Genomic DNA, 24,480 nt, shown 5'->3' with positions numbered 1-24,480 from the left:
CAGAAGTTGGCCATCGCATATGTCTTTCAAAACTTCGCCATCTTGGCTATGACCTTCTTGAATCTGTGCACAGAAAATGAAAAATGATTTCTATTTTGCAAAAAAAGTTTTATTTATTAATCTAACCTGCGCCCAAACGTCATCAATCTGTAATAAAGCTTCGATAGACTTTAATAAATCAACATCGTAGCAGAAATCATTTTTTATTTTTCGCCTCTTTTTGCCTCTGCCAACTGTAGTATATTTTGATTCCAATATCCTCTCAGTGGGCGCCTGAATAACGGTTTATACTTGATAAAATTATGGCGTCATCGAATCATTTTACCAGATAAGGAAAATTGTCTCGAAAGTAGTTCTCTTGCTGGACCCTAGACTCGAGTCCAGAAAATGGTGATTTTCTGATTTTCTTAGCGTTTTCTGCAGAAGACAGTTCAGCAATCCTGTCTCTTTTTTCAAAAAGTGTTTCCACATTGGCTACAATTTGCTGAACTGCTGTCTGGCTAAGGTTCAGCTCTTCTCTAATTTTTAGAATAAATTTTGCACTGCATCGTTTTAACTGATCTTCTTCATTTTTGTGGTCCGTCATCTCCTGTATTTCATCATCGTCAAAGTCCAGTATTTCTCTCTCAGACGAACAAGTAGCCTCGCGTTCTGTATCTACGTTTTCAGGGTCTTCGTTGTGTCTACTTTTTGCAAAGGACCAGTTAAGGACGCTTTTGTGCTTCCTGTTGACATGGGAGCGAAAACTCTCGAAATTCGTGTATGTTGCTGGACACTTCTCAATTCCGCAGGAGACACGAAAATTAGGCTCAGCTACGTGAATAAGCCTTATATGATTAAGAATTTTTGAGAATTTTAGGGCGGCAAATTCAGAGCACATCGAGCAGCAATACATTTTTTCAGAACCTAGCGCGCTAAGAATCCACACGATGTCCCTAAAATCGGTACTTCTTTGTTTTGGCGAAAGGAAGACAGTTCTGTCCGTGAATTGGATAACTTTTAATGCTTCTAAAGCATTAGAAGAGGCAGCAAAGTCTTACCCTTCCCTAGCTGACGACTACGGGAAGGTAGTCTTCCAAAAATACAATCGAGAATGGGGGGAGTGGATTGATCTCAATGACGGCGACGGAATTACCGATAAAGACAAAATAAGCGTACTTGTCATCGCCCCGCTTACTGATTTGTGTGCAACTATCGATGTAAGTGTATAGCACTAACCCCATCAGGGACCCCAGCTAAAAATTTTAATTTTTTAGCAAAGAAGCGATATATCAGCATCTTCTGGAGCAAGCACGTTTGAAAATACTGTGGACACTGTAATTTTGTGAGCATCTTGTTACATTTATAACCAGGTCTGCATGTATAAATATATTGCGTGATTAGCGACGGGGCTGGCCCAACAGACGCAGCGTCGTCTGCATCAAAGAACCCTTCTCCAGCGGAGAGCAAGACGAGTTTGGCACCTTTAGAACCTTCTGGAACACTGCACAATTTCTCTCTTCCAACAACATTTCCTTCTCGAGTAGAAGTTTTACTTGAGAAAAAAGAATATCTCATCGGCGCTCCATGTAATCAGTTTGTGCAGACAATAGCTCACGCTATGCTGGCCGTGAAACGCTACCCAACGTCAGGAGAATTTGAGGCTGTCGGCGAAGCGATCATCAAAGCATATCCTTTTCTTGCGTCTGAAATTGGAAAGAGAGCCGTATGTTTAACCATAAAAAAATTGTAGCTCAACATAAAATATTATTTTATTTCAGAGTGTATGGATTCGAAAACTAAAGGATCGTTTTAAAACCTTCCGTCGTGGGCGAGGCGATATTGAGGGAAAGGATGATTCCCAAGGTCCAGGACGGAAAAAGATGAAAGTACAAGGCAGCTTCGTCTCGGTTGATGGCCACTCATACAAGACACATCTCAAAACGCTAAGACAAGAAGGACAGAAAAAAATCCCAACAGAGCTGCAGTTGACAAATTAATGGCGTTGACGTTTACCCAGCGTCGACAAATTATTGAAGAAAGCGATGTTCCCATCACTGAAATTATTGAAGAAAACCCTTTTCTTGGACGGGAGAAGCAGGTAACGTATTTGTTACTTTTCCACTAGCATCGACTAAGTTATCTCTGCTTTTAGTTGACTGATGAACTGAAAAGGATATGGGAGTTAGATGAAAGTTTTTCATTTTCAACAATGTGGAAACCTTGGATTCCGCGCTTATTCAAATTTGCACAGCTGCACGGGAGCAAGGAGGCCAGCTATTGAATCCCCCTCTCTCTGAAATAACAAAAGATTTGTCAAATGTCACATCAGGTAAAAGTGTGTTACCAAAGATTGCTTACCCGTATATAACGGAATACTTTAGAGCTTGCGTTACTTTCAACTTTAGTGCTGCCTTACGTGTTTCCTCCTACCAAATCTCAAGCAAAGAAAACAACATACATAATTTCGTACTGCCCAGTGAGAAAAAAATTTTTCTTTCAATATTCTTTTGTTTTTCCAATCTACTTTTACAGGCTAGTAATGATTTGGACACTTTTGTTAGAGAACAGGCCTGCATTGAGCCCTTCGTTGTGGTGTCTGGGGAAGAAGCTTTTATTGCAGCAGAAAAATCGGTTATATTTAAAGTTGAAGACCCCGCCAATATTCCAGCATCTCTCCTTGCTGTGTACTTTGGCTTTGGCGTAAAGTATCAGCCAGGACACAAATCCCTTCTGCTTTTTTTGGAATACGCTATAAGAGAGAAAACTCACACCAAAATGAATGTTGTTACTGAGAGCACAATCTCAGCCTTGTCAAGGATGCAATAAAGAGAAACTAATGATTTATTTTCGTATTAATGAACGCAAAATTTTATTTCTGTCTTTCACTTGTTATACGAATTAATACCAGTTAATCAATTACTGATGCTGCAGAGGTTTTCAATTGCAGCGCTGAGTCCCATTCTGAACTCCCACTGATGGTTTGAGCAAGATTTTCCTTCAGCAATTATCTGGCTGCATTTCATTTTTTTCCCAGCACTCATTAGCAGCTTTCCAAACGAGTATACATCACTTTCTATCCCAGGAGAACGTGTTCCTCTAGCAACCTCTGGAGCTATGTGGCTATGTCGTTCCAGAAAAACATCTAAGGGTTTACCTGAGAGACCCTTTCTATACCTAATTTTTGTCATAACTTGAGCTTTTCCGAAATCAATAACCACAGCCTTAGCACATTGTCTGTGTCCGTGGAGAACGATATTGTCTGCTTTTATGTCATTATGAATGACTCTACTTGTGTGCAAATACTGGATGCCTAAACCGGCGTCAACACACAGCTTTGTGAAAAACTTCTGATTTAGGTGAGCTGGCCAAGATTTGTCATTGATCGCTAAGTGGAGTGAGGCTGGTTTTTGACAAAACAGGTACAGTTTACTAATTAGGCAGCACGGCTTGCTCTCTGACGCTAAACCCACTAGCCATGATACATTAGGGTGATGCAGCCTAGACAGGATATCAGCCTCGTGAAAAAGCTCTTCTTTTTCGCCGGATTTGTATGTTTTGACAGAGACATAATCACCATCAAGTACTCTCGCATAGCAGCTTCCAAATACCCCTGTTCCAATCTTGCTGGTTTCTAAGTGCAGATCTGTTATCCGGGTTAACCAATCCAATTTTATTTCTCTGCCCAAAGCTATTTTTGGGCGAAGAAGAATGTGAATTGTAGATGTAGGCTGAGGTAGCACTTGATATGAAACCATGAATAAGTAATCTGCACAAACGTAAATATGTCTTACTTTCATCAGTTTCAAATTTTTCAGAAGGACTCTCTTTTTGTTTTTTGGCAAGCGTCTCCATTCAGCCTTTTTATCATCCAGATCTCTATAAATTGGTCACAGAGGTCGTCTCATTTATCCTTTTTATATTACTTGGTCAGCATCTCGTTTGCGCTCTTCAATTCTACAACTTCCGTCTTTAAGGTGTCAACCGCTGCTTTGCGCTTCCTTCTTTGCTTTTGTTTGCGAATTGCTTTGCGGGATACGACTGGTGGAACGCTTTCGTCCATGAGGTCATAAAGATAGCGCGCGCTATTTTTTTACGCATTTGCCATGTGATCGCAGACGGTCGTATGCTTGGAACTCATCGCCCGAACTCTCCCTTTCCTTCAAGAGAGCAGATAAAGACTGTGTGGTAACTGCATCTCCCGACAAATGCATGATCAGTAGAATATAATCTGTAATGTATCTGCATGGTGTCTCACGCAACCTTTTATACCTGTTTATACGAACGCCAGGCTACAGACGGCATCGCTCAAAGCCGTAAGCCTGTCTCCTCTCTTTTTCCTTGGTAGAGTTCCTTGCAAAAGGTAGCGGTAGAAAGGAGAACGAGGCACATACCGGTTTGCCGGTGTGAAAATTCTACAGCAACGTTCACACCTGCAAACAGGTATGCTGCTTCCAAATTACATTCTTGGCTCACACAGCCGCAAAAACCTATGATGCAGTTCGTGCATGAAGATCTGCTAGAGATCGGTTCCTGTATGCTCGATTGGCTTTATTTGCCGACGAGTGGCGACAAGGAGATCTCTGAACAGAACACATCCGTGAGACTAAAGAGTAGAGCTTTCCACAAGATCCTGTATGCTCGACTGCTTGCAGACGAGTGGTGACATGGAAATGTGGACAAAGCACTACCAATTAGACTAACACTTGTTGGTCATGCACCTCGATCAGAACCTGTATGCTTGACTGCTAAGCAGAAGAGTGGCGACAAGGAGATCTGGGGCTTTTTGTAGTTATACATAAATATCTCTTTTAAATATTTAATTCAAATCGTAGTTATCTAGAGGTGAAAATTCCCTTACTGTGTATTTGAAGATGTTTCTCTATAGGTTTGCTGCGATAACAAGACAACACAGGTTTGAGATTATTTTCTCTAATATTTAGGGGTACAAATTAGGCATATGATAATTTTATAATTATAAGCAAATGCAGGTGAAGATTTCGCTTCTGCTCAATCTAATACAGAACGTTTCTGCTTGACTACCAAAAACATCATTGGAATTAGCCATTTCAGCTGCATGTGAAATAGATGTCTTCGTATAGTTACTATTGAAATCTGATATTACTTTTTGTGCTTTTTTGTGCTATTTGCAGAATGGGACGCGGAATAATGACAAGAGGGCTCGGTTACATGGAAGAAAAATCTGAACGAAAAAAGAAATCGCTTTGTAATCCATCTTCTTTTCTAGACTTGGCAAAAAACAGAAGATAGACCATCTATTTTTGGAAGGAGGAAATGCATGATCATATTGTATACATGGGCAGATAACTTTTCAAGATTTTAGACAGCATGTATTAATTAAATAGAATAAGCGCGTGTCCTGTTTTAGAGAAAGGGTTTGTTTTGCAGCACCTTTATATTTTCCAAATTATTTTGTAAATAAATAAAAGGCGAAAACTTTATTGCTAGATTTGCACAGCGTTTAGGCGACTGCAGCACAAGCGAGGTAGTTTGCACAACCTCAACGTGGTTCCAAGCAACTCTCTTTTGAGGTTAGCACAACTCCAAGAAAGTGGTGTTAGGAAACACTTACAAGACGTGCTTCCCTATCACCCAAATTAGCTTAAAATAGTGGCAGGTTTCCAAACTCTCATTTGGGGACTGGTGTACACTAGCAATTTAACAGTGTGTATCTTTTATACATAATATACTGTATAAGATCAGATAAATATTTAGGGCATCCAGGGCTTACATAACATCAGGGCAATCTCTTGGTCGATCCAGTCGGACTCCCATTTTCGCGAAATAGCTTTGGTATTTCGTAATTTTGAACACCTGGATAGGGTTCGACGCCGAGACCAAATATCTCCCATAGCGTGACTCCGTAAGCCCACTAAAACAATCAATTTTATGAATAGGTATTCAAGAAACTCAAAATCACACAATGCAATTCAGAGAAGTAGACAAACCTCATCGCGAGGATTCTGCTTAGTTCCGCCGAAGGATTCGCTGCGAAACGAAGCCAGAATTACTCATCTAACGCACGCCGGTGAACAATAGATATATAATCACGTGATCACTGTTGTCAAAAAACGATTGAAGAAAGCTAAAGCTGGGTACAAAAACATCCCATTGCATAATTAACAAGCGTCTACATTGATTTCTAGTCTAAAAAAAGATGAGGTCCCACAATGGGGTACATAGCGGAAGTGAGCCATAGTTAGAAAAACAGTTTTTAAACAGTAGAGCGGCGATGAATAGATGACGAAATGGTTCTGGACACCGATTTTGCTTTTTACAGACGATTTGTCTCAACGAGGGGCCTCACTTTTTGTAACTGTAATTATCAGTTTATAAGCTACTTATTTATGTCATAAGTTGCTTATTAATCGCCGTTTTACTGTTTTAGACTGTTCTTCTAACTACGGCTCGCTTCCGCTATGTACCCCATTGTGGGACCTCATCTTTTTTTAGACCAGAAATCAATGTAGCAGCTTGTTAATTATTCAATAGAATGTTTTTTGTACTCAGATTTAGCTTTTTTCAATCGATTTTTGACAACTGTGATCACGTGATTATATATCTATTGTTCACAGGCGTGCGTTAGATGTGTGATTCTGGCTTCGTTTTCGCGGCGAATCCTTCGGCGGAACTAAGCAGAATCCTCGCAATGAGGTTTGTCTACTTCTCTGAATTGCATTGTGTGATTTTGAGTTTCTTGCAGAACCAAAGTGTACACTTCCAATCGGTTTTGCGACCGATTGGAAAGTTTTTCGACCGTGGATGCAACGGGAATAGGTGCAGGTGAATTTTCTCTATTTTTGTAGTCGTTCTCGCGTGAATCGATGGGGTCCGTCGCGCACGAAATAGTTTCCGTTTGTTTTTGGCTCGTTTGCGCGGTTTTAGCTTTCCGTAACGAGTTTTTCCGTTTTATTCGCACGTCTTCCAAACGATCGAAGTAAAGCGAGGCTCGCTTGACGAGTCTAGAACGAGATTAGAAGGAGTTATTGATTTATATTTGATTAGGAATTTTATTATCAATGGATCTTCAGATAAGTCATGAACTGTTAGAGCATATTTTCAGCTTTTTGTCTCTATTTTTTCTTTAGCACAGCGACGAAATAAGAAGACAATGGATGACGTTTAATTGTTTGATGTGTGTGCAGGCTGAAGAAGCTCGACCACCCAAGGCGATAGACGTAAGGACAAGTTAGGGTCTTGATGTTTTTGATCATATAACGTTGTTTAGGAGTCTCATGCGTCAACTCCTCCTTGTGATCTATGTCTCGATAATTATATGCAGTGGCTTCTCTTCTCTAATTCCATATAGTAGGTTAGGGGAATTGGTCATTGTTTTGATGGTGTTTGGTAGGGAATTTTGTGTAGTTTAATTTGGGTGTAGGGTCTTGTTAACATATTTGAGGTTTGACGTCACAAAATCGTGTTTCCCGGTATGTCGGTGCTTTCGCTTTGGAGAGCTTTTTAGCTGCTTTCTATGCGAGGTAAGGTGATGAGAAAATAGGTATTTGGCCACGTAGAAAAAATCTTTGTATATTTCGCGGAGTTTTTTTTTTAAATTCGCGCGGCGACGATACGGGCTTACGCATGTACGGGCACTGCCGCGTTTACAGTCAGGTTTCGGCACGGCTCAAAACGGCTTCAAAAGGGAGGAATGGAATTACGGAAGGACCTGAGTGTCGCGAAAGGTAAACTATATGTTCATGTGTCGCTTCATTGCGCGCGTTCCTGTTTGGGGGCCCCACACGCGTTCGAAGGGTCCCTCGCTCCCCGCGCGAGTTTCAGAGTCCGAACGCTTTGCGTCGAGGTTTTGGGCGCATTCGAGGGGCCGTTCACGTTGCGCGGTGGAAGTTGGGGGACGGTGTCGTTTTTGCGTTTCTCGCTCATACGAGCGTCCTATCATACGCGGTTGGGGGTTTCTAGAATGTAACGCTCTTAATGATTTTCGTACCGTTCTGCCCGGGGCTCATCGTTTTCTCTATAGGGAGGTTCACGCGATTTTTCGGTTTTTTTTTTTTGGAACCGTCCACGCGTAGGAGAAAAAGTTTAGCACACATTGGAGTTCTCCAGGTACGTTTTTTTAGGAGGAGCAGGGAATATTATATAATTATTTATTTATTCTTTTCATTCATTAGTTTGATCTCATTCCTATGACTTATTTGGGAAGTGCTGTCAGATAAGTGCACTGTAGTTCTTAGGTGTTGTAGGGGCTTTGGTTCCCGTGTGTTTGTGTAGGGAGGAGATGGAGCGAGAAATTTAGTCAGTGTCAGAAGGTACGGTCGAATTTTAGGCCAATAACTATCTTAAATTTCCTTTAGTTAGGGGGGCTGGTTGGAAGAGAGTGGAGGAAACAAGGAGAAGGACAATCGAATAGGGACGAGGAGTGGTTGAAAGAAGGGGTACTATCCTAAGGTATGGAGTCTATTTTTAGGCTACATTTTTAATTTTTCTTGGTTAGGGGGAAGCTATTAGAAGAGGGAGGAGAAGGAGAACCCGCGTGAATGGATAGGGAAGGGCAATCAAAATAGGAAGAGCGAGGATCGACGAAAGGAGTTACAACACGAGGTATGGATTCTAATCCTAGGTTTCATTTCTAATTTCTTTTTGTTAGGGGGAAGCTATTGGAAGAGGGAGGAGAAGGAGAACAATCGTGAAAAAAAATAGGGAAGGACAATCACAATAGGAAGAGCGCGCGTCACAGGCAAAGCACGTGCTACACTGTTACTCAGCGATCGTTCGGAAGGCACGAGAGACGCCTCGTTGACGTACACAGCTCGAAAGCAGCGGAAAAAGGCGAAAACGAGTAATACGAACACTCTCCAAGCAAAAATCGTCCTCCGGCAGTTCGATTTCTAGGCGATCGAGGCGCGGCGAACGTTAGACACGCCGTAGCGGCGCACACCTATCGTTTGTAAGTCTCGCGCGATCGCACCGAGCCTCGGCGATTGTTTCTTTTGCAGTTCCGGCGGCCAGTAGCAGTCTCAAGGAAAACTCGGCATCGCCATCGTCGGAGACAGCGACGGAAACGGAAACGGAAGAGGAATCTCCTACTACGAAACTTGCTGGCGTGAACCAACCGTCTAGCGCAAAATCCAAGAGTAAGAGTCAGAGACAACTAATTATCAGGGTGAGATACACGTTCTTATGGTGCTCTCTTTGTTTTGGACCTGACTGGTGTTCTTTTTTTGTGCAGCAAAAACTGCTTGAAAAGACGCCCTTGTCATTGAAATTTGATGTAAGGAATAGGAGTCGCGTACTGCGTATTGGACTGGGCTAATAGCGATTATTTTAGCGTGCAGAGCTATCCCTCCAATCGTCAACTGTAAGGAAAGAGATATAACTGTACATCTTTTGTATATGGGAGTGTGTGATAGTCAAAGAAGAGACTTTCTCGCAGTCAGAAGAAGATGGGCTCGACAGCTAAGCAGCGCGTTTCATTTGATGAAAATGAGCAGACGATGGATGCAGTAAGACTCAAATGAAAGCTACCTAATTGATTTAATAATACCACGGATGCTAGAGAGGAAGATCAGCCAGCCGTTCTACCGCAATCCTACTTGATGCCGACGTCTAGCGGCGGTACCGGAGGAAATATTGAGCCCGACTCTCTGGAGGAAGAGGAGGAAGAGGAGAACGGGATTGGTTCACTTGTGAACGTCATGGAAGAATTCAAGTTCTGCTCGGATAATCGTCGTCGCACCAGGAAATCAAATCTGATGTGCTTTACACCTCGTCGCCTGTCGAACGACGAAGGCCAATTCTGAGTAAGACTCTCAGGATAGAAAATATCCACGTGGTTTTTAATTAGTTTTTCAATTAGGTTCAAGTCTTCTGTTTCCTCGTAAGATGTCGTAGTTTCAGTTCACAGTGTTCCTACACTACAGACAGTAGGGCGCTTTCTAAGTAGTGTGTGTTAGTTTAGATTCCTGCTTATGCAAATTTAGTGCAAGTGGCTGTTCTGTTACTTAGTGTCTGACGGGAAGCGCGATCACCGATCAATCGCTCGCGCTTCTCGCCACCGCTTCGCCCATCGGATTCACGCGGCTCGATCTAAGCTGGTGTTGATCAGCGATAGGGGGATCGATGCGCTTCTGTCGACGAATTCCGGTCTGTTTCGTTCCGTCGCGACGGTGAATTTGTCCGGATGCTTTCGTCTGACGGATAAATAGGTTGGCTACTTTGGGCGTTGTCCACGTTTGGAACGGCTCGACGTTCGCTCGTGCAACAACGTGTCCTCGAGCGCCTGCACTCAACTCGTTACTCGTCTCGTCGTCATTAATTTACCCCCTAGGGTTCTAAACTTCAAGTGAAAGAATTGAAGAAACGCGTCCCGGAAATGGAAGCGGAAATGAAGCAACTCGTTCCGGATCCGAAAAAATTTAATTAAAGCTTGTCACACATACTATCACATAATTTCACATAATTTCACTCCTTTGTCAGTAGAATATTTCTAGTTGGAAAAGAGCATTTTGAAGATTTTTGTTTTGTAGCCTGCGAGGAAGTACAAATCATGCTGTGGCTGTATCTCCTGACCCTCTTCACACGGCCAAAAGATGATGGAATTCAATTCGCTAGGATATATGACCTTGCCCTTTTCACCAGCCCAGTCCAAATCAACAATTTTGACTTTGTTATCGCTATCTAGCAAAATGTTGGGTCCTCTGAAATCACCGTGAACCCAACCGCGACTGTGAAAAGCATCCAGAGACGATTCTAGTTGTTCAATAATCGTCTCTCCAAGATCCTGCAGCTCCTCATTTTTCAGAATTTCTTCTAATGTTCTGCAGCCAGCAATTTTCTCCAAGACAATCACCATAAAACGCTTCTCTCTTTCAATTGCAAATAATTGCGCAGTGACGCAATGATCATAAATTTCATTGTGAATTTCAATTGGATAGCTAGAGATTACTCCCTCTTCATCTTCCGGGAAAAATTTGATAATGACCTCTCGTCGTGTGACTGAATTTTTTTCCACTGCTTCAAATACTTTGGCCTTGATAGCTCTTTCGTACTTATAAGCAGTTGAGAAATAGATCGGTTCGAACGGCAACGTTTTCGAGGCCGGCAAAGAAGACACCAAATGTTGCTTGATCCACGTGCCTAGTGATTTGATGCCGAATGCAAGACGCTCCAGAAAGGGCGTCACTTTCTCGCAATTATCAGGAAGGGTAGCAGCTTTGTCTGCTGAAAATTCACCGAGCTTGGTATAAGATATGAGCAAGGAACCGTTGAATACAGATGTAGTGACTGCATAAAGAAAAAGGCTTTCTCTCACAGAAAGCAGGAAAGTGGTGATTCCAGGGTTCGTATAGGCCTCTCGACGTCAGCCCATCTCTCCATATTTCGTAACCCCGAAGTGCCTGTGCAAGCGCCGCTTCTTCAGTCGCATCCTGGCCGCTTTTCCATTCGCAAATGAGTAGCGGGTATCCTTGGTTTGGGCTATTCAAGGAGGGAGGACTTAGACTGTAGACACTACAGTCAACAAAGCATTTCTCTTTATTTTTTCGATTAGGATCACGCAGACACACTTCTTCAGCTGAAAATTCAGGCAAGGACGCTTCTCGCAGCAGTGCACTCATTGACTCTGAAAAGAGGTAAGCTGCTCGTTCCCGCGTTTTAAATTTGTGAGCTAGCAGAGCGCCAATCAAGTGCTCTGCAGCATCAGACGGCAAAGGCAGTTTAACCGCACTTGACGTCTTAGAATCAATAGCAGCTAAGATCTCATCAAACACCGTTGCCGGCATCTGATTTTTGATCTCATCAAAGAACTCCTTTCGCCTAATCGTCGCACCAGTGGCTGCGCCCAACTCTGAAGGCGCTGGGTATCTCTAAGCACATACATCCTGTACTAAATCCGTAATCTCACGTAATCTCCTCACTTTTCCATGCGTGACCTTCTCCTTTGTCCCGCAATAGGGCCAACTGTCCAAAGCACTCTTGCCTAAACAACCCAATAAATTGATTAATTAATTTCTGTCATTCTATGGCGATAAGCTTGCCTCCTCCTCCAATTTCAACCAAATCGGAAACTCTGACGGAAGGCGAGGACAATTGTGTTGACGAAACAACACAGAAGAAGAACAAAGTAGATGGGTCCGCTTTCACTGTCCGTGTTATGTGTGGACTTCTCCCAAAGAGAATACAGTCGCCTTCGCTAACTTGCCACCATTCGTAATTGTACGTCGATTCGTCTGCCTCATCTGTTTCGCAGGTTAGACGCCATGATGAGTCTGCTTGTCTTTCTTTCCGGATGCGAGGAAAAGGAAAGCCTGAAGCAGAAACCGATTCATCTCGGGCAGCCCAACAGTAAGCTTATCCACCATTGAGTTTCGGTCTTTTGGTCGACATATAAACGAGCCGTTGAGAGCCGTTGAGAGCCGTTGAGTGACTGAAATCGAAGGTTCGAGAACGCAATAGCCCCGGATAAAGGGGCATGTGCATGTGACGTCACAAAACTCACGTGATAGGGAAGGGTGGGTGGCGACGCCGGCGACGCCCCTGTGAATACGAGTAAAACGAAGTCTCTTTTGGTTTTAGCCTAGCAGTATCAACTATGAATAACATATTAATTGTTCCTCACTCTCAGTTGTCTTTTACCGATGCTGGCCCCTTGCTTCTCCTATCTGAGAAGTCTCTTGAGGATCTGAATCAAAGACTCGAGGAAAGGACCAGCGAGACGGTAATCTTATATTATTTTGTTTGATTTTTCTCGCTACTGGCTACAGTAGCGATGCCATTCGAGCTTCTTAGGTGCCGATGAGCCGCTTTAGGCCCAATATTGTAGTTGCGGGTTGTGACGAGCCTTATGAAGAAGATACCTGGCTTTTGATTCAGATTGGCGCTGTTCCGTTTATGTCGTATCGAAAGGCAACGGTAAGTTTTTTTAGTAGTACAGCCTAGAGCATGTGAACGTTCTGCAACCTCGACCAGTGCAGCTAGAGGACACTCTACGATAACTGAAAATGCCGAGCAAAGTTGTAGTAGGTACACTACTATGATCTAGGGTTGCGTTATAAAGACGCCAAGTTCATAGTAGTGGGTTTTCACTTTGCGACGGTGCGAGTCGATCTATAAAATTGATTCGGGCCCGCTCGCTTTACTTGGTTAGAATGTGCAGTAGAACAGTCTTCGTATCCCTTTCGTATCCAAGTTAGTTAGCTTATCGACAAGACGACGAGCCGCTGCGCTGTTTTTTGTATGAAGACAACACACTCATTGAACAGGTAAATGTTTTATAAATCAGTACATTTATGAGACTGTGCAATGACTCCAACTTATCGACGACGTCATCGCGTATGTAAACAGGAAACGTCAGTAAAGAAACAACGACATCATAACAAAATCCTCTCCTATTGACTGCCTGTCGTATAGAGGAGGCTAGGACAGTTCTTCAAGAAATGATATACACAGAGTCTCTAGAGCATTCTCCTAATTCAAATACGTAATCCAAACTCCTCTAACGTCTCTATTGCTAAGCACATTCCTCTTTCTCTTACCTCTACCAGCGTTTGTTCCACGGCCGCCAGCTTCTCGACGTTCTTATCGACTCGCGACGGACTTTGAAAGTCGAATTGTCTCCACGACTGCTCCGCTTTCGTTCGATAGGCGATCGCGAGCGCCTGGCAGAGCCCGGCGCGTAATCGGCGAAGAGTTTCGCCGGAATTCGCGTCATTGGACGACTCGTCGCGCCTTTTCCGAGCGAGTCCTGTGCAACGAGAAACTCGGAGGCGAGAAATCGATCGCGCGAAGCTCGGGTTACCTCTTGGAAGAGTGAACAGGCGAGTGTTGCTAGAGCTTCATTGGTCGGCGGATCGGCTTGGACGTGCTGCGGGGAGGCGATTCGGATGAGCGCGAGCGTCTGCGTTCCTCGAGCGGAGCCTCACCTTTTTCACGTTATTCATGAGCCAGTTGCGAACTCCGTCGAACAAGGCGACGACGTCTGGCGACTCGTAGTGCTTCAAATTCGGTCCTCCGTCTCTTTTTTCCTGACCGCCATCTTTGGCAATGCCCACGCGCGTGACGTCACACCCAACTTAATAATTGTCACCTCGACGACGTGACGAGGAAAGTGAGCAATCTCAGAAACGTGAATGCCAAAACTCTGGTCACAAACACCTAAATAATGAAACTAAGAATGCACCAAACTCTCGTGAAAATAGTACCTGACTTGACCTTATACAAAAGCGTCAGCGAGCCAGTAATGGCTGTAACATGACTATTCTTGACCGATGATAGCATAACATCGGCGAGGGTAGTCAGTTCGTGAAAATGCGTAGCAAACATGCAGAACGCTTTGATATGCTCACATATGTACCTAATAGAATTTTGGATCCCAAGCAAATTGTCTTTCCCATTCCCACTCACTGAGAAATAGCCCAAGCCAAGCCAAAACCGTCCGAAACAATCAAACTACATCCACAAAATGTCAATATCAGGCTGAGGCCTCAAATCCAAAGTGATGGTGTCGGGTTAATTGGTATGCTATCAATCTTACTAAACATACCATTAAAAATGTTGTTCCGATTATTACATGGAGACCATGAAAGTCTGTGGCTACGAAGAAAGTTGAACCATATACTGAGTCTGATATAGCAAAAGGAGCCTCATAATACTCCATTGCTTGTAAACTTGTAAATAATATACCTAATACTACAGTTAATGTTAACCCTATTATTGCTTCTTTTCTTTTACCACTAATAATACCATGATGAGCTCAAGTTACAGTTGCCCCTGAACTTAATAAAACAGCTGTATTTAATAAAGGAACAGAAAATGGGTTCAATACGTCAACTCCCTTAGGTGGTCAAACTGCTCCTATTTCTATAGCAGGTGCTAAGCTACTATGAAAGAAAGCTCAAAAAAACGAAAAGAAAAAACAAACTTCTGAAATTATTAATAAGATCATTCCATACTTTAATCCTTGTTTTACTATTAATGTGTGGTGTCCTTGAAAAGTAGACTCTCTAATTACATCTCGCCATCATACGATCATTGTAGTTAACCCTAAAAGTACTACTCAAGCTTGATTATAATGAAAATACATTACAGCCCCAATAGTAGTAAATAAAGCTCCACAACCACCTATATAGGGCCATGGGCTTGGATCTACTAAGTGATAAGGATGATATTGATGTAACATTTATCGACTGTGAGATTTGAACTCACTTAACCAAAGAAATAAAAAATTTTTAGTCAATTTTATTAAAACATCCAGCAGGAATTGAACCTACAACCATTTACTTAGAAGGTAAATGCTCTACCATTTATCTCGTATAGTCTCCTTGTCTTCGATCACGCGAGCGGCGCTAGAGCAACCAAGGCTCGTCGGCCTCCCACCACGTCCGCCAAGCTTCATAGTTCGGAAGCAAATAGTCCCTTTCCTCTTTAACGCTAAAAACGATTTCAAAGCCCACGTCCTTGAGAATTTTTTTTTTCGAATTAGGAAAAGGCCGTAAAGCCCATCCGATAGCGCATAGGAAATCGTCGTACGAATTTTCGTACTGAGTCGCTGATACGTCGCGAGCGTATCGCGTCATGTCTCGTGTTGTCGTGAACCCCAACCGTCCTCCCGTCTTTAGCTCTCCGTAGATTCTTCTCAGGATATTCTCTTGTTCTTCCCGGTGAATCCAGTGCTTGACTTGTAATGACGTCGTAAGGCGCGTCTTTCTCAGATTGCGTAAATGAACAAAGGCACGGCCACAGTGAGAAGATCACGTGAGTGCAACTCGTCTATTTATTTTTTATTAACCCGCTTAAAACAAAAAAACCTCATTCGTAAGTCCAGCCACCGCTTCTTTCTCTTTCTTCGCTATTTTCGGAGCAAGCTCGCGCTCCGGATTAAAAACACCCATGCGTATTGATTGATTCCAACCTTGGCAATCATGCTGTCTATGAATATATTCATTCTTTTCTACTGTATATGAGCAGAACAATGGTCGTCAATTCCCAAGCTCTCATTAGCGCCATCTTTGCGTTTGGCCTCTATGTCGCTTGGATTTCCATTGTCCATGGAAGTATCACGTGTATTGACTCAATTCCTGCGTCGTGCAGTGATGCCGCACTCTCCGGAACAAACTTCCTTAACAATTTTGGTCACCTCACTCCGTCGGACGCAGAAGAAGCTATGACGACAACATTCGGCTCTAACAGCCCTACGGACTCCTGTTTCGTGGACCTCGGTTTGTTCGCGTGTCGCGTGTTTATTTTACTTCCCCGACTGCCGTTTCAATAACGCCACTGGAGAGAACGTTGTGCTACGACCGTGTTGAGATTATTGCGAGCTTGTACAGAACGACTGCGTCAACGTGGCGGACTTGGGTCCGTCTCTTGCGACTCGTTTCCCTTGTGGGATCCGGTGCAGCCAACTGAGTGCTACGATCCATTATATTTGATTGTCATTAAGCGACGACATAAACGGTAGACTGGTTTGGCTGAACGGTATAACGGTTCTACTTGTAAACGGTTGCGGTTGCGCGAACGGCACAAGAGCTATTTCGCTTCATGGAAGAGCTTAGTCTTCTAAAACGAGACAATCTCAACTATTTGATTCGAATCTGGGAAAGAATCCAACGCCTTGATATCATAAAAAAGTTTGATATTCGGCCGTCGGAAGGAGAAATTCCCCGCGCGAAACCGCTGGTTAGCCTTGACCATTCGTTCCGTAGTCTCGTCGACGTTCTATCGGAGAGCATAACGTCAACTGAGTTGGAATCTTTGAAGCAGCTTTGCATTGACTTTATACGAGGTGGTCGACGTCAATATGTGAATGATCCACAGAGTTTTTTACTGAGTTGGAGGCGGGTGGTTACCTGGTGGAAGATAATCTTGATTTTCTTGTCGAGTTGATGAATGCCTTGGAAAGACGTGATTTGGTGAAAGTGGTGAAAATCTTCAAGGAAAGGAAGGAAGTTGTTCGACCAAGTGGAGCTGGAGGGCACGTACTGACACTTGGCTATCAAAGAGGTGGAATTGTTTTATATGTAATAATCTTTTATATAGCGTTTTACGTGTAGCACCTGCACGCTTGCCAGATGAACGAATGGATGTGTCTGAACCAACGAATGGGCAATCTAAGCTGTCCTTTCAGTGCAAGAAGGTGGTGCTCATGAAGAAAGGAATGCCAAACAAGAGAGACATCAGCGGGAAATAGAGGAAGAGAGGCGCCGAAGAGGGGCGTCGGCAAGATTTGGCAATGCTACAACGACAACAGCGGTCTGTCTCGCAAACGAGTCGCTCAGTGCAAGACGTGGGGAATCTGCGCGTCGCTTTAGCCCAATGCCAAGACCTGAAAGAGCGTTAGCCCCATCAACATTACCAAAGGATACAAGGCATCATTTTTTTTATATCAGAGCTGGAGGAGACTCAAAGACGTGGCGGCGACTCAATAGCGAGCAAACGAGCGGAGCTTCACACACGACTCGTCGAGAAAGAGACAGAGCTGAGCCAGCTCAAAGCAGAAGTCGCCCAAACGAAGCACGCTATCTGAAGTATTTCCTATTATCATATCAAGCTCTCCCCCTTTGTGCACTCACTTCGACATCAATTTCTGCTCGAAAAATTTGCATGCCTGGGTAAACGCTTCAGTTCGGCTCTCAGACGAATTCAAGTATCTTTCGGTGATGGCTTGCTTTACCTAAAAAAATCAAATCCAATTCCTCCAAAATGTTGGGTACATTCTGTGAGCGCCATACTTCGTCGCTCGTCGGCACGATCAAGCCGGCCACGTCTCGATGTGTCGATCGATTAGAGTGAAATACAAAGGCGACCACACGGTCAAGCTAGGGCACGGGAAAGACGCGAAGAATTTCCGACGCCGACAATCCGTTTCGAGAGGAGGCAACCAAACTCAGTACCTTAGAAATTCGTCCATATAAATCGCAACCCGCACGTATTCTCTCCAGCCTTCTTTACGCAGTTACTCGACTCTTCGAATTCCGCCTCGATCCTGCTTAGGAACGAGGTCCTGGGTACGTCTACACTTTAATTAAAACTCGTGTCTAAATTTCTCACCCGATACGTCGAATCTTCTTTTAATATTTCGTCGTAGACTTCCAAAGCTTCGTCGTAGCTTAGAATATTATGACGTCATCATCATTCGATTCGAATAATTTCTTCAAAAAATATCTCACTTTTCAATGGATTCTAGATACATTCCACAATCTTCTGGAGCATCCGCGCGTCAAGGGTCTTGCCGACGAAATCGACTTTGAGCAAAAATCGAAAGCCTAAGGAAAAAAAACCTTGGTACAGTACATACAAATTCAGCGCAAACAGTGACCAGTCAAATTCATTTTTTAACGAGACATTGCTTACAGTAAGAAAAGCTTTTACGACGACATCGGTTGCAGGCGTTTGTCTATGACTCGAGCAGAGATACTGCTCGCAGAGACCCTCCAATTCTACCAGCGGTGAAAGTGTCTCCCCTATATAATATACATAGACAAGCTATGACTTTTTGATGAAATCATTTACAGTTGTCGTAGCTACTATTCTCTTGAAGAGCTTTGAGAAGTTGCGACAGTTCCAAGTACTGTCTATCAAGTTTCCTCTTTATAACTTTAGCTATGCCATTGTGTATTGGCCAATAATTGTATAGAACGATACCATTGACTATTGTACCTTTTGTTTGCTTCCCTTCGACTGAGCTAACTTGCAGTCCGTGCGTATCTTCAACTGAGAAAAATTGCGCTGATCTTTTCTGCCGCAGTTTGAGACACTTTATGAGACGAGCCGAAAACGTTTGTTCTATCCGAATTCTGTTGCTAGGTAAACTTTCCCTAGCAGACGTTTGACGTCTTTGGTGAAGCGACGTTTGAAGGACGCCCATTATTCTAGTTGGCATCGTGCTTTTCTGACTTAGAACCGTCACTTGATTCTCATTGTATTCGAACTCGGAAGGATTTGCATCAAAGCCGGCAAAAAGCTTTTCCATTTCCGAACTGCCACTACGTTTACTGATGGAAAGTCTACCTTTCGCTATTTCAACAACACTTAGGACAGAAAACAAATTAGAGCACGTTAGATAAACAATTTTACATGATTTACGTGTAGTGGACTTTTCTTCTGCTGTTTGCGTCCGTTTCCACAATGTCATGTTCTCCTTTGCACAGCGAAGTCTGGAACAAACTCGCTATTGATTTCTTGAAGTTTACAACTTCTGAGTCATCGTCGTGAATGTGAAGAACGTGAATAACAGTTCCGTTTGACAGCTGAACGAAGAAGAACGGATTTCCAAACTGTTTAGGTAATTTTTCACTTCCATTAGATAAAATATTAGATATTAATTAAATCAGTGAAACAAACATGGCCAGCTCTACCTTTGATCTTTTGCATCAAGAGTGGCAGCCAAGCTCAAATCAACTTGATATTTTAGGCCACGAGTTCCATATAAAGAAAAGTAGTTGTCTGAAAATTATAGAAAATGAAATCAGTGAATTCAAACTGCAACGTGCAGTACACGTCTGGCAACCTGCAACGCACGTGACGTTTGCTACGAAAGACAAGACATTCTTTTGATCTGAAAAGAACTCTTCTGTCCAAAGTTTCTGCTTTAGCGTTATATTGTAGGTGAAGACGCTTTCCTGAGAAAACAACTATACAAACGAAGCCTTCCTGTTACAAGACTAATTACTTTGGGGCAACGAAGTGAAAGGCATTTAGCGTCGGCTTTAGCAGCTGCTGAATTCACCAAACTGCTCAAGATGATGAAAGTGACGACCATGCTCATCTCCTAAAAACACAAAACCCCAACTGAAGATAGACTCAGATTGCGCTTCGACGACGGTACCAGCGGGTTTACCAAGCAAGTAGCAAGTCACAACGCTCGATTTGGGACACGTAACACGCAGTGGGGACTCCGTGGGAGACTGGGAGACGGCTCGCTCCCCAATCCCGGATTTCCGTGTTGACTGTGATTGACTTTTGTTGATTATATTGATTGTTCGGTTTATGGCAGATAGTTGATTCATAGTTACAAAGGGGCATCACATGGTAGAGTCACAGTGTAGACACAGTAAAAAAATAAGAAACTCTTCCGTAGAAAAAAAAAGACGAATTGGAACAGGAAAATACAGCGATATGACAAAGCGAATATTCAACATGCATAGGACGCCATTTCGACTCCAGTAACATTGACCACTACATCGCTCTCCGTGCGAAAAACGAGCGGCAATCCGCATATAACAGCGTCCATGGCATCGAGCCGACCGATCTCGCGCAGCGAGTCGACGAGAAGAGCGACGGTGCTGCTACTACGCTTCTCGAACTCGCGCAGAACGCGATCCGTCGCGCTGACGACGCCCTGATTCTGACGAATATCGATGAGCGGCAACTCGTCGACGAGCCCTAGCGACAGAGCGAGCAGACACCAATCGCGACCGAGCGGATCAACGGGATCGAGAAGTCGACTCAACTCCTGACGCGTCTTGACGTCGAGCAGCTTGACGTGAGCGAGCGGCGCCGAGCGCGCGGCCAAGAGCATCTCCCCGCAGCCGCCGCAGAGCAAATCGACCAATTTCTCCGTGAAGCCATTTTGATGGCAAACGACGCCGGAGCCGCGCTGGGATTGGAAGATCTGCTCGGGTTCGTACCAGGCGTCGTCGTCGGCGTACGCGGCCATGTGACGAGCGCTGAGCACCTGCGTGACGACGAACATGCCCGGACAGGCGGCGTCGATCGTCTGCTGAAGCATAGATGGCTGAAGCGTCTGATGAAATCGCTGCAAATGGGCGACGCACTCGCGACGCGTGTTGTCGCCGGCGCCGCGCACGGCGATCGTCACCGCGCGATGCGACTCGAGGGCCGTCGTCGTCGTCGCGTCGAAGTGGCCTTTGACCTTGATTTCAACGTCGCCTCGAACGCACTTGAGCCCGTCGCTCCACAGCGTCAACTCCTGATCGTCGAAGTCGTCCAAGAATTGCTTTCGAAGGCGAAGTTGCTTGGGAAAGAAACCCGGCGGGAGTATGTCGTACGCGGAGCGACACTCGATGCGAACGCCGACGAAGACGGTCATCTCCGGTTCGGGCACCCAGATGCCGTGGAGCTTGTCGAATTCCGTCAGAATGGGAAACTCGTAAATGGTCGAGGCCTCGTCGCCGTCGCCGTCGCCTTCAGTTGAACACGAGCGGCACAGTTCGAAGTGCTCGAATAGACGAAGAACGGAGAGAGCGTTCAGGTCGCCGTAGACTCGCTCAATTTCTCGCACCGTTATGCGTCCGGAAATCGAGCCAATGCGCGGCCGAGACGCTCCCTCGGGCGCCAGCGCCGGGCCGATGAGATCCGAGCAAAGGAAATTAGGATCCAGAACGACGAGATTTCCGAGAGCACCTCGATCAATGTAAATCAACTAAAAAAAGAGAAAAAGAGACATTTCGAGTAACGTCCTTCTATTTTTTCGTCGTTTCTCACGTCGCCGCTGTCGTTGAGGAATTTCGTGACGACTTTCAGTTTCTCGGGACCGACGAGAGGATTGACTTCTCTCTCGACGAGCGCCACGTAGTCGGGCCACGGCAGAACGGGAAACTCGTAGAAGCGTTGACGCCACTGGGGCAAAGTCGTTGCCAGTGCGCCGCACAGACGCGGAGTGAGAGGACCAGACTAAGAAAAAAGAGATTATTAGTACATGAACTCTAAATAAAAATCGTATGAGTATACCTGAAGCATTTTCTCTCTGACTTGTCCCAAGTAAAGTCTCAACGCTTTGACGTCGCGCGACTGGGGATGGCGAGCGTCGACGACGAAAACGCGTCTGCAATATCTCGTCGGCTTCGCTATTCGCCGCGTCGCCGCCGCCGCCGCCGTTTCGTTTGACGAGAAGATCGCCGCGCGTCGCGACGAGCACATGCATGCAATGTGAGGTCGATGTCGACTGAGACCGCGATGGCGAACGATGTCGTCTCACGGCAATTTCGCCTTGATGAGCGCCAGCCAGAAGAGCACGCGAGCGCGACGCTGCTCCTTCGTCTCGCGCAGGCTGAACGTGACGAGATAGATCGTATATTCGTTCCGCCGAGAAAGTACTCGTGCGCGGCGAAGTAGCGCTTGTTGCCGGACATATCCCAGACGGAGAAAAGGCCGGCGTGCGGCACGACGATCTCTTGGACGTGAATGCCATGCAGAGACTGCAGAAAAGAAAATCAAAGCTGCACTACTGAAAAAGGAGACTTCGTCGCGCCGCCGAATCGTTACCATGGAGCCAGTAAACTGTAAAGGTTCGCTTGTCTAGCTTGCTTGGGGTCTGGCGTATATCTGGCGTATCCGGGGTCTGGCGTATCTGGGGTCTGCGGGACAAGTGCAAATCGGGCAATAAATTAAAACGGTTCGTACGCGAATGAACCTGCTGTCGCTAAGTCGAATGCGTCGACTAAAATGACTCTATCAGGTATCTGGCGGTCGTACTTGGTCGGGTACCGGTACTCAATTTTGGTACGATTCTGACACGGGAGTCATTGTTTGTTTGCGGCCGAGAGGTGTGCACCAATTAGGCCATTCGCTCGTTCCTCCCCCTTTCGACCAGACAGGACAAAGACGCCGCGCAGACGATCGCGAACACCTGCGGTTTTTAGTCGAGCACGTGAATGCAAGCAAAAGCGACTTACTCTGCTCGCTTTACTATGCCAGTGTGCGTCGCACGAGCTGCTAGAGGTCTGGTGCGTGCACGCTATCGCGTCGCAGAGTTTGCAGTGTCGTTTGTCGGAAAACATGCAAAAGTGGCACGTGTCAGGGTAATTAGATGACGGGTGTCCTATACTCCCTTTCTCGCGCTTTTTCGACGAAAGCCACCCCGCATTAACGCATTCTTTGTCGTTTTATTACGTGCACGATCGTAGACGAGTCTGACGAGACAATTCTTCGCGCCGTTTACATATAGCGGCCAGGACGTAATCGCACTCAGCTGTTTCCGCCCCGCCTATCCCGGGAAGTCATAACATTCGGTTGCAGTCTGGCCTTGTCCTTCACATCACACGCCGAGCCGACACAGGTGCCAGCTCTCTGCAGCCAAAAGCAATGGAATTTTACCCTTCGTGCTATTCGAAGGACCACTCGCCCATGCAGCAGCACCAGCAACACGGTAAGTGTAGCAAAGAAAAGAGCGAGTGCTGGGGGAGAAGGGGAAATCCCCATGCGGAAGTCTGCAAAAGAGTTCACCTGAAATGCAGCAGCCTACGTCATCATCGAGTTCGAGTTCTGATGAGAAAGTCGATGATAAGGAAGCGGCTCGCCTTAATTAAATGCCAAGTGTCTGGCTTCAAGCTCATGTGATGATGATGATGATGATGATGATGATGATGATGATGATGATGATGATGATGATGATGATGATGATGATGATGATGATAGGCATAATTCTGATTCTGACGATTCTGATGACGATAAGGAGGAGGTGATTTGAATTATGAATTGCATCAGGGTTAAAAAAGGGACAGCACGGTAATTCCAAAATAGCGCATCACTTGCATGAATAAAAAGTGTTGACGCGATTCCATGATAAAATTACCTGCACTCCGAGATCCTTTGTGACGTGAAGGAGAGCTCGTTCCAAGCGAAAACCGCGCGCAAAAGGAATCAGACGCGCGAGACGATCCAACTCAATAGTCTCGTACACTTGAGCCACCTAAACAAAAAATCAAACAAATTATTCTAAGAAACCTTCTTTTACCTGTTTGACGAGCCGTACGATGGCCACTTGGAGCGATTCCACGTACTGGCTGTACTCCTCGTACTCCTCGTGCTCGCGGAGCACAGCAAACGTCTGGTTGACCTGCTCGCACAGCTGCAGCGGATTGAACTCCTCCTCCAGCCAGCGATGCAGTTCGCAACACTCACGAATGGCATACTGAAGCATATTGTACCGCATCTAAAAAACGAATAATAATAATTATAATGTAATTCCGAATAGTTTCCCTGCCCCTACCAAGTCCAGCTAGCAGAGACTTCCTCTTACGAGGGATTTGAAGGCCGAGTAGCTAGGCAAGCCGACGCTCCTTGTCCTCCTTTGCGTCATCATCATCAAGATACTGCTGAACGTCGGTTTTCGACTGGGGTACGGGCACGTGCAGAGTCGCCAGGACAGTATGAGAAGCGAGACTAGAAACATACGCATAATCTACTCTAGATGAGATACTCATTTGCCCGTGTACTTCTGCAGCAGTCCTCCTGCTCAACATTCTTCTTCTGCTCTTTCGAGAAAATAAAGAGTCGATGGCATTCTGTTTTCGGACGATCGAAAGAGATTGCCGGCAAAGAGAAGGCAGTGGGCAATTGCGTATGCTGAGTCGAGATCGAGCGCACGACGACGCAAGAGCGAACGGAGATGGCCGTGCTGAGCGTATTCCATGACGATACTGAGAACGTCTAAGAAAATAATGGAAATACTAATTAATCTTGTGTGGGAACGGAAGTATTGCGTGTTCTCACTGTTTTGTAAGGAGAAGCCGTATATTTTCACCACGTGATCGTGATCGCCGAGATTCATCGAAGATGTAG

At 44.9% G+C, this 24,480-nt stretch overlaps 2 protein-coding genes and 4 long non-coding RNA genes across 14 annotated transcripts; 3 read left to right on the top strand and 3 right to left on the bottom strand.

The window, feature by feature from the left end:
* The first annotated feature begins 6,712 nt into the window (after window positions 1-6,712).
* Window positions 6,713-7,396, top strand: LOC136196021 (uncharacterized). The gene is made up of 3 exons (XR_010672059.1): window positions 6,713-6,783; window positions 7,006-7,178; window positions 7,229-7,396. It is a non-coding gene; the product is annotated as an uncharacterized lncRNA (long non-coding RNA).
* A 259-nt stretch (window positions 7,397-7,655) lies between these two features.
* On the top strand, window positions 7,656-10,453 carry LOC136195972 (uncharacterized). The gene is made up of 13 exons (XR_010672038.1): window positions 7,656-7,685; window positions 7,982-8,067; window positions 8,133-8,270; window positions 8,316-8,409; window positions 8,456-8,562; window positions 8,609-8,800; window positions 8,854-8,908; window positions 8,958-9,124; window positions 9,191-9,232; window positions 9,290-9,319; window positions 9,372-9,464; window positions 9,518-9,761; window positions 9,818-10,453. It is a non-coding gene; the product is annotated as an uncharacterized lncRNA (long non-coding RNA).
* On the bottom strand, window positions 9,797-12,398 carry LOC136195970 (uncharacterized). The gene is made up of 4 exons (XM_065985459.1): window positions 12,318-12,398; window positions 11,997-12,266; window positions 11,877-11,938; window positions 9,797-11,825 (listed from the first exon to the last, which is right to left on the bottom strand). The coding sequence occupies exons 1-4, from the start codon at window positions 12,343-12,345 to the stop codon at window positions 11,190-11,192; spliced, it is 996 nt and encodes a 331-aa protein (XP_065841531.1). The 5' UTR covers window positions 12,346-12,398; the 3' UTR covers window positions 9,797-11,189.
* Window positions 12,399-12,469: 71 nt separating this feature from the next.
* LOC136195843 (uncharacterized) lies at window positions 12,470-13,353 on the top strand. Its single transcript, XR_010671982.1, has 3 exons — window positions 12,470-12,527; window positions 12,584-12,676; window positions 12,748-13,353. It is a non-coding gene; the product is annotated as an uncharacterized lncRNA (long non-coding RNA).
* Window positions 13,354-17,274: 3,921 nt separating this feature from the next.
* LOC136195967 (death-associated protein kinase 1-like) lies at window positions 17,275-21,767 on the bottom strand. Of its 9 annotated transcripts, XM_065985455.1 has the most exons (16): window positions 21,649-21,767; window positions 21,403-21,591; window positions 19,796-21,340; window positions 19,628-19,726; window positions 19,466-19,577; window positions 19,314-19,401; window positions 19,042-19,251; window positions 18,616-18,986; window positions 18,469-18,558; window positions 18,310-18,419; window positions 18,126-18,221; window positions 18,007-18,064; window positions 17,850-17,941; window positions 17,688-17,774; window positions 17,529-17,629; window positions 17,275-17,478 (listed from the first exon to the last, which is right to left on the bottom strand). In XM_065985455.1, the coding sequence occupies exons 1-3, from the start codon at window positions 21,655-21,657 to the stop codon at window positions 20,090-20,092; spliced, it is 1,449 nt and encodes a 482-aa protein (XP_065841527.1). In that variant the 5' UTR covers window positions 21,658-21,767; the 3' UTR covers window positions 17,275-17,478; window positions 17,529-17,629; window positions 17,688-17,774; window positions 17,850-17,941; window positions 18,007-18,064; window positions 18,126-18,221; window positions 18,310-18,419; window positions 18,469-18,558; window positions 18,616-18,986; window positions 19,042-19,251; window positions 19,314-19,401; window positions 19,466-19,577; window positions 19,628-19,726; window positions 19,796-20,089. The 9 variants fall into 9 exon arrangements, with proteins under 9 accessions (XP_065841527.1, XP_065841523.1, XP_065841525.1 ...); XM_065985451.1 differs by having other exon boundaries at window positions 17,850-18,064; XM_065985453.1 differs by having other exon boundaries at window positions 17,688-17,969.
* A 1,947-nt stretch (window positions 21,768-23,714) lies between these two features.
* LOC136196371 (uncharacterized) lies at window positions 23,715-24,475 on the bottom strand. Its single transcript, XR_010672148.1, has 3 exons — window positions 24,412-24,475; window positions 23,939-24,348; window positions 23,715-23,851 (listed from the first exon to the last, which is right to left on the bottom strand). It is a non-coding gene; the product is annotated as an uncharacterized lncRNA (long non-coding RNA).
* Window positions 24,476-24,480: the final 5 nt, after the last annotated feature.

This window comes from Oscarella lobularis, chromosome 15 (assembly GCF_947507565.1).
Source record: "Oscarella lobularis chromosome 15, ooOscLobu1.1, whole genome shotgun sequence".
NCBI lineage: Eukaryota > Metazoa > Porifera > Homoscleromorpha > Homosclerophorida > Oscarellidae > Oscarella > Oscarella lobularis.
Note: the sequence above shows the minus strand (reverse complement) of the source record. Positions and strands in the feature narration are given on the sequence as shown.